The sequence below is a fragment of the Vespa mandarinia genome, chromosome 2 (genome assembly GCF_050613455.1).
Source record: "Vespa mandarinia isolate Hongniang chromosome 2, ASM5061345v1, whole genome shotgun sequence".
NCBI lineage: Eukaryota > Metazoa > Arthropoda > Insecta > Hymenoptera > Vespidae > Vespa > Vespa mandarinia.
In genome coordinates, this window is record NC_140811.1 from 18,100,001 (window position 1) to 18,110,000 (window position 10,000).

At 29.0% G+C, this 10,000-nt stretch overlaps 1 protein-coding gene across 1 annotated transcript in view; it reads left to right on the forward strand.

Annotated features, from left to right (window-relative positions):
• The window catches only part of ABCD (ATP binding cassette subfamily D), a 5,632-nt gene extending 1,283 nt beyond the window's left edge, over window positions 1–4,349 (forward strand). The window contains exons 2-8 of the mRNA XM_035875043.2: window positions 202–440; window positions 777–1,157; window positions 1,340–1,434; window positions 1,819–2,005; window positions 2,144–2,241; window positions 2,842–3,534; window positions 4,241–4,349. Coding sequence (XP_035730936.2) covers window positions 202–440; window positions 777–1,157; window positions 1,340–1,434; window positions 1,819–2,005; window positions 2,144–2,241; window positions 2,842–3,534; window positions 4,241–4,288 — 1,741 coding nt within the window. The 3' untranslated portion in view covers window positions 4,289–4,349. The remainder of the gene's footprint in view (window positions 1–201; window positions 441–776; window positions 1,158–1,339; window positions 1,435–1,818; window positions 2,006–2,143; window positions 2,242–2,841; window positions 3,535–4,240) is intronic.
• Window positions 4,350–10,000: the final 5,651 nt, after the last annotated feature.

The window sequence follows — 10,000 nt, forward strand, 5'->3', positions numbered from 1 at the left end:
AAAAAAAAAAAGAGAGAGAGAGAGAGAGAGAGAGAGAGAGGGAGAGAGAAAAGAGAAGTTTAAATTACAAAAAGAAATTAAAATTTGTTTGATCGATGGTATTGTTTTTTGTTTTTTTCTTTTTTTTTTCTATTTATTCATTTTTGTCTTTCTTTCTTTCTTTCTTTTTTTTTTATCTTTTTTTTTTCAATCTTAACACAGAGAACGTCTCGTCGAACATGCCTACAAAATGTACCTGAGTCAACAAACCTATTATAGAGTAGTAGCTCTGGATACCAGATTAGGTGGTCTCGAGCAAAGACTGACCGATGATTTATCCGAATTAGCAAGCTCCGTCGCTCATTTATATTCAAGTTTAACAAAGCCATTGTTAGATTGTGCTTTGGTTGGAATAGCATTGATTTCATTTTCATTGAATATGGGAGCTAGAACTATACCTGGTAAGAGTCACGATTATTATTAAAAAAAAAATAAAAGAAGAAGAACAACAACAACAACAAAAAAAAATATATATATATATATATATATATATATATATAAAGAGAATAAGTTTATAGATATACTTTGTATTATTTAATATACTATTAATGTACTATAATTTTAATATTATTATATATAATCTATATATTTTATATACTTTAATAATATATAACTATAATATATAACAGTATATAACAGTATTAATAATAATAATATATAGATGATAAAAATATAATTATTTAAAATGTAGTAATTTTTTTTCTTTTTTTCTCTAATTTGCTCGTCTCTTATAACAGGTCCATTATTAGCATTGGTTGTAATCACCTTGACCGGACAAGTATTACGTCTTGCCTCCCCTCGTTTCGGTCAGCTGGTAGCAGAGGAAGCTACTCGACGTGGTCGTTTGCGAGAAGCCCATGCACGTATCAGTGCCCATGCCGAGGAGATTGCATTCTATGGAGGTCACCAAACCGAACACCGTTATCTCACTACAGCTTATAAGTCTCTCGTAACTCACTTGAGAAGAATCTTAGCTAAGAAATTGTGGTACGTTATGTTGGAACAATTTCTTATGAAATATCTTTGGTCGGGAACCGGACTTGTCCTAATCGCCTTGCCGCTTCTTTATAATTCTGGTAATGATTCGCAGAAAAATGGAATGAAAATAAATGGCGATGGTAAGTATCAATTTACATTTTCATTATATTTATTATATTAAATATGTTTCGCATGCATTTATTGTATTATAAAATATCAATGACTTAAGGGAGGGGGAGGGAAAAAAAGAGGAGAAAACAAAAACAAAAGAAAAAAAAAAAGAACAGAACAAAAATGTAATCTCTTCGATTATAATTACAAGGTGCAGTGAGCGAGAGAACGAGATACCTGACAACTTCCAAAAATTTGTTAATGTCCGGTGCGGATGCCGTGGAAAGGCTTATGGTGTCTTATAAAGTATAATCATTTATATATTTATACACGTTATACACATTATATATATATATATATATATATATATATATATGCACATACACATATATATATATATATGAAAAATTGGATTTTGAAAGTTGGGACAAGTCCATTCTTTTTTTCTTTTTTTCTTTTTTTCTTTTTTTTAATAAATAAAAACATAAATTCTATGTTAATTTGCAATAAGAATTGTTAGCTTCAACTAATTGTTTTTTTTTCTTTTTTCTTTTCTCACAAAATGGACTCACCCCTATTTATAAAAATCCGACGTTACTTCATTTGAAAGGATATACAGTGTTTTTCAATGTCATGCTCGTGACCTTTACATGAGTTGATTCTTTTTCTATTTTTTTTTTTTTTTTTTAGGAATTAGTAGCATTGGCTGGTTATGCGGGGCGCGTTAATGAAATGTTTGAGGTATTTAAAGACGCTGCACTTTGCAAGTATCAAAGGAACGTTGTCGTTAATGGTGCATCGAGAACAAACAATGGAAATACATCCCATCCGGAAAAGATTGCCATAGAATTTAAGAATGGTAATCCTGTTATAAAAGGTACGTGTAATTATTTTCCCACCCACTCTCTCTCTCTCTCTTTCTCTCTTATTATTATGGTAATTAATTATTTAAATCGATAAGATGAAAAATTTTCTCTCTCTTTTTTTCTTCTATTTTTTTTTCTTTTTTTTATAGGAATTGTACGAGAAAGTAACGACGGTAGTATAAGTCTAATAAACGTACCGATAGTAACACCCAACTGTGAAATCATAGTACCAAGTTTAACGATGACAGTAAGTAAGAAAAAAAAAAAAAAAAACAAAAAAAGAAAAAAAAACAGGAGAATCATATTTGAGCCGATTATTATGAAAGTAATTTGATCGAAGCGTCATTCGAGATAGATACTTATCTATCGGAAGGAAATATTTTTTCTTTTTTTTTTTTTGTTTGTTTGTTTCCATCTATCATCCTACATTCTTATAATCTTCAAATTACACAAAGGAAGATAGTGTTATTTATTAATTATCTTTTCTTTGTCTTTTTTTTTTTTTATACAAGCACACACACCTACACATGTACACACATACATAGATACATATACATATATATGTATATCTATTTCACATATAAATATACTTAGCCTTTTTTTCCTTTTTATTACACGAATAAAGATAATGATATTGTCGAATGAAACGTACAAAAAAAAAAGAAAAAAAGAAAAAACAGAAAAAAGGAGAAAAGAAAAAAATCTCAAGATGAAATAAATTTTTATAATAAACGGTTCAATTAAAAATACATATATATATATATATATATATATATATAGATATATGTATAAAGTAAGTACAAAATTAATTGTCAACTTGAATGAATAATCAATCATCTTTCAACAGATACGACCGGGTGATCATCTTTTGATAACAGGACCAAATGGTTGCGGTAAAAGTTCATTGTTCCGTATAATATCAGGATTGTGGCCTGTTTACGATGGAACATTGATTAGACCAAACGAAAGTTATACAGTTAAAGATGGTAGACCATCGTTATTTTATATACCGCAAAAGCCTTACATGACGGTAGGATGTTTAAGGGATCAAATAATATATCCAGCCGAATCCGAAACTGAGGAATGTTCGGATGAGGAATTAATGAAATTGTTAGATGAGGTTGATTTAAAAGGTTTGGTAGAAAGAGAACCGGATGGATTAAATGCCCTTGGTGATTGGGATTCGACATTGTCGGGTGGTGAAAAACAACGTTTGGCTATAACAAGATTATTTTATCATGCTCCCCAATATGCATTGTTAGACGAATGTACCAGTGCTGTTAGCATCGAGGCCGAAGGTATAATGTATGAGACAGCTAAGAAACGTGGTATAACGTTGTTAACAATAACCCATCGATTGTCCTCCCTATCGAAATATCACAAATTATTGTTACGATTTGACGGCGAGGGTAGTTGGACATTAGGGCCATTGGAAAACAACGTTGAGAACGTCGTCAATATTTTAAATCACAATCAAACGAAGGATAATGACAATCAATTGAATGATAACATCAAGACTGGCCATTATCAAATGCTTCACGTTCGTATTATCATTATTATTATTATTTATTATTATTATTATTATTATTATTATTATTATTATTATTATTATTATTATTATTATTATTATTATTATTATTATTATGTTTTTGGAAAGTAATTTTTTGTTTTCCCCTTTCTTTTTTTGTTCTTTTCTCTCTCTCTCTCTATTTCTTCTTTTTTCTATTTTCCCCGGTCTTTTTTACACGGAACATTAGAGGACCCTCTAATAGAGTGTTCTACTAAAAAATGTCACTCCAAAAAATCGTTTATTTATTTATTTATTATTATTATTTTTTGTTTTTTAATTTTCTTTATCTTTTCTTTCTTTCCTTTTCTTTGCTCTCATCCCCCCCCTCCCACCCCTCGAATTTTTATACAGACCGTGGGCTCAAAAGTGTTCTGTTAAATAATGTGACTCTACGAAATCGTTCATTTATTATTTTGCTTTATTTTTCTTTTTTTTTTCTTTTTTTTTTTTTTTTTTCATTTTCTTCATTTTATTTTTCTCATTCATAAATCGCGAATGTAACTACGCGAGTCTAAAGTTCGATCATTAAGATCACTTGAAGAAACTTTGGAGCCCGAATCTGTTTATCTCGTTATATTTATGTTATTGTTATTGGTACGATACTTTTATTGTTTTTATTATATTTTATTATACTCTTTGTTCTTTTTTTTTTTCTTTCTCTCTGTCACACACACAGGAGCTACGCGAAACGCATGCAGAGGACACTTACGTTGGGATCAGCTGAAATTATTTCAATAAAACATCAATAAGTTTTAACCGAAATTTATATATTTTCTCATATCCAATATATGTATATATATATATATATTGGATTGTGTATATTGTACAAAATTTAATATTTACTATATATATATATATAACGGAGAAAAAGGTATTTTTATACAATGAGATCATTATTACATCACATTAAATTTATATATTTTCAAAATATCTATAGAATATATTATATATGTAGTTTATTACGATTTATGTTTGTATTGTTTACGGTTTAATAAATATTATATTATACATATATGTATGTATGTATATATACATACATATATATATGTATATATATATGTATATATATATATATGTATGTGTATATATATATATATGTATGTGTGTGTATATATATATATATGTATATATATATATATATACATATATTATTAAATAATAATAAAAATAAACGAGTCTTTTGCTATGTCGAAGTGCCTTTATTCCAAAGACGCTTATATACGAGACTTATGCTAATTCTAATTGTTTGTAAGTGAAATAATTGCGATTATTTATTTCAAATAAAAATTATTGCTTACATAATATGCAGTAGTTTTAATTTTATTAATATGAAACTGATTAATGTGTGCGTGTGTGTCTACGCTTGTGCGTGTGCTTGTGTGAGTGTATATTTATGTACATTATCAGAGAAATGATGCTCAATGAGTACATAATAAAAATTAAATAAACAAATAAATAAATAAATAAATAAATAAATAAAAAATAACAAAAAATTAAGGTAAGTATTATCGAAGAATATGAATAAACGATTGAAATTTATCTTTTTTTTTTCTTTTTTTTTTTTTTTTTTTTTTTTAATTTCAATGATAATAAGAAATAAAAAAAAATCGATAAAGGATCTTCATGTTTTATCAAAAAAAATTTTGTTAATAATTCGTTGTAATAATTATTTCGATAGATATATACGTCAAGAAATATATACTATAAAGGAATATATACATAGGCATATGTTATCTATATAAAATTGTATAAATAATATTCCAACGATTGCGTAATAATTAAATAATACAATTAAACAGTAACAATAACAAGAAAAATGAAAGGATATGTTTACGGAATATTAAAAATTATTTCTACGTCGAAAAAAAAAATATTATAATATACACACACGTAATATACATAAAATTATAAAAATAAAATCTAAACGTTTCCATAATAATAACATAAAAAATTCGGATTAAAAGCAATCGATAACAACGATAACAACGAACAAAAAGATTCGTTTGAAAAATAATAAAAATTATTTCTATGTCAATAAAAAAACTAATATGTATATATATATATATATATATATATATATATATAAGTAATATGCCGATAATATACACGTTATATACATAAAAAAATAATAAAAATAAATTTCAAACGATTGCATAATATCTGAGAATTTTAATTGGAATGATCGAATAGAAAAAATAAATACCCAATCAATCAATCAATCAATCAATCAAACAAACGAATTTACACGCGCGCGAATGATAGAAATTAAATGTCAAAATTGAAATAAAGAAGAAAATAAAAAATAAGAGAGAAAAAAAGAAAGAGAGAGAGAGAGAGAGAGAGAGAAAAAGACTATTAATTTGTAGAAGAGAAAAAAAATTTAATTACACTCGCGCTTCTTTGTTTTGAAGGGCCTGAAAAAGAGGCAGGGTTGATTCCAAGGGAGGGAAGTCCTACAATTTCCGATGAGCTTACCTCTGGGAAACCCTCTAAACGCCAAACGTCGATACGCCCGGCAGCAGCCATCTTGGGAGGGATTGTATGCCTCTCTTCGTTGTCGGAACTAATGCTCTAAAGCAATTCCGGGTCGTTGTTAGTATCGACGAGAGACGAATACCACCATCATCATTTTGCTGATACATCAAACATAGATCAGCAGTTAATAATCATTTATTAAATGATACCATCCTCAACCCCCGTCCCACCTTAACCACTCTCATCCCATTAATTCGAATCATATCTCTCGATAATTATCGAAAATAAAAAAAAAAAAAAAAATACGAATAATCAATTACATCGTTACAATCTCTGATTTTTATTTCTTCTTCATCAAGGCTAAACTTTTGATTAAATTCTTCTTTTAATAGATACTTGAAAGATTTTATTCATCTCTTTTCTCTCTTTTTCTTTTTTTTCTTTCCTCTTTTTTTTTTTTTTTCTTTTTTTTTTACTACCATTAATCCTAATCGTATCTATCAATGAAACATTATTAACAAGGTAAATGCAAAAACAATTTTGATCAATGTACAATCCGTGATTATTTATTTTTCTTCTTTTTTATCTTCCCATCAAAAGTCCTTTTTAAATTCTTACAAATTTTCATTTTCTTTCTCGTATCAATTTATAAGATATCTCGAATGTTCATTGAAATATAATCACATCGTAAATACAATACAACTAATGAGAAATCTTATTCTTGTTTCTTTTTTTTTTTTTTTCTTTCTTTCATTACATTCATCTCAGATTGAAACTCATCGAACATTCGATACAAAATAATTGGATTCAAAAAAGAAAAAAATATATAGAAACAAATAAATAAATAAATAGAATAAAATAAAATAAAATAAAATAAACCGGAAAAGAAACAAATTTCGTATCTCAGTAATGATCGAAGAAGTAATGTGAGAAAAATAACTTTACAAAAGTTAACTTATCACCAAAGTTAACTCTACACATAAAAAAAAAAAAAAAACGAAAAAAAACAAGACAAAGAGAGAGAGAGAGAGAGAGAGAGAGAGAGAGAGAGAGAGAGAAAAGAATATAACGACAAGCTTTAAAAAATAAAAAAATAAAAAATGGAAGAACAACGAATATGATGCGACGTAACAAAATTGAAATCATCGAAATAAGAAATGCAAGAATATACAAAAATAAAAAGATTAAGAAGAAGTAGAGGAAAGAAAAATAAAAAGGGGTAAAGAGAAAATTATCATTGAAAACAAAAAGTTTCGAATTTAACTAACATTAAAGTAAAAATATTAAAGGGAATAACGTTACGGTTATAGTCTCAACAATGAGAATTAGTTGACGTTAGAGGGTTAACGTTAAGACGTATCGCGTTACTCCTATATATTTTCAAAAGAGAGACGTAGTCAAAGAGAGAGAGAGAGAGAGAGACAGAGAGAGAGAGAGAGAGAGAGAGAGAGAGACAGAGAGAGAAAAAGACAGGGATAAGGAAGAACGAATGAAGAAGGAAGAAGAAGAGGAACAAGGATAAGAATATGTAAAAATGCATCTGCCAGGGACTATGGGTAGCCGGCTAAGAAAATAAAGAGTCATGGGTATTAAAGGAACGGTGTAAGAAGAAGAAAGGGGAGAGGAGTAAACGGGCTGAATGAGTGAGAAAGATAGAGAAAAATAGAGAGAGAGAGAGAGAGAGAGAGAGAGAGAGAGAGAGAGAGGACGATCAGCGGTTGAAAATGTCTTATTTTTTTGTCACAGTTGCTCGCGTGAATTAAGCCCTTTTAGAGTGGCTGATATGGCTGTTCGAACACCCTTTAGCCTCGTCTCTTCATCCCTCACCTATACTCATACCACTCGTAACCCCTCTCTAACCCCTATCCTTGCACCCCTCCCCCAACACCACCTACGCTCGGTTTTAAACGAGAAGTCTCATCTTCTTTGAGCCGACGAAATAGCCGATTGAATTACAGACGACACGACGGCGCGTGCCAGCCGGCCAACGACGACGACGACGACGACGACGACGACGACGACGACGACGACGACGACGACGACGACGACAACGACAACAACGACGACGACAACAGCAGCGATGTTTTCATAAATGTATTTAACTTTGTATATATGAAACGTCAAAGTGAGAAAGAGGAAGAGGAGGAATAGAGAAGGAGAAAGAGGTGGGAGAGAAAAGAGAGAGAGAGAGAGAGAGAGAGATATGACGTAACGAATGATAAGAACGCCGACGAGATTTAAATGATTTTTCTTCTGCTTCGCTTTTTTTTATGATGATTTATAAGAATATAAAAATATGTTGACAGTAGTTCAATTATAACATAATATCAGAATCGCACAGATAATTGTCGACCTTAATGTTCTTTTTTTTTTTATCCTTCTTGGGGAATTTTACACATGTATATATATATATATATATATATATATATATATATATATAAATGTATTTAAAAAAAATATTACGTAAGTATAATGTGATAAAAGTTATAACATAATGTTGATCATATTGTATTAGTATAATTATTATTTCTTTTTCTTATTTTTTTTTTATATATATTATGTAATATAACAATAATATCAGTTATGACGATATAATTAAATAAAATATATTATAGTATAATATACTAAATAATAAAGGGCGTACTAAACGCACACTATTATATCATATTCAATTATATTGAAAGTTTATATTAATACAATACAATATAAAAATATGTATATTATCATAATAAAAGTTAATACAATATATTATAATAATATTATACCAAAATATATATATATATATATATACACCTATATATAATAATATATACATTATTATACACATATATAACATTAAATATTAATATAATATATCGATGATATAGCAATAATTTATATTTAAAAACAAAGAAAATTACATAAATCTCGAACAAAACGCAACAATGAATTTTCTAGCCCTATGCGTGTATTAAAAAAAAAAAAAAAAAAAAAAAAAAAAAGAGAGAGAGAGAGAAAAAGAAAATACACACACACATAAACAAACATACATGTATACACAAACGCACATACACACGCATACATCCACATAATTATGTAAATAAGAGACTACCGCAATGTTACATCCTGTTAGATTACATTATTTCTCTGGTATATAATTAATTGAAAGTGTCCAAGAGAACAGTGTATAAAAAGAAAGAGACAGAGAGAAAGAGAAAGAGAGAGAGAGAGAGAGAGAGAAAGAAAGCGAGAGAGAGAGAGAGAGAGAGAGAAAGTAGACGCACTTCTATTGATTCTATCTCGGTTAGATATGAGCTAACTTAGGTACTAACCCCTCCCCCTCCTATCCTCACCTCATAAAAAAAGAGAAAAAGAGGAGAAGGAGAAGGAGGAGGAGGAGAAGGAGGAATTGCGGATGAAGAAAAAAGAAGTTCAAAGAGGTCAAAAACGTAAGCAACTTAATTGACATATATCACCACAGAAGATAAATAATTAAATATTTATATACGCAAGATATAATAGTACTAGTAGTAGTAGTAGTAGTAGTAATAGTAGTAGTAGTGGTAGTAGTAGTAGTAATAGTAGTAGTAGTGGTAGTAGTAGTAGTGGTAGTAGTAGTAGTGGTAATAGTAGTAGTGGTAGTAGTAGTAGTGGTAGTAGCAGTAGTAATAATTAAATGGTCTTCAGTCAAACATTAATTATTATCTTTATCATCATTATCATCATCATTGTCGTCATCATCGTTGTCGTCGTCGTAATCATTATCTCCATGGAATAATCCATCACGTTAAACTGGGATTATCCTAGGAACGATGTTACATTGAACAAAGTTACATGTCATCTCATCTCGCTATCTAATCACTCACAATACGCGTATCGTATAATAGAAGAGATAGTAAATCTCTTTCATCGATCCTTTTAGTTAATCGTCCGTCCCAAAGGAGTTTTAAGATATTAAACGCGTTTACGCGCGTGCCAATAA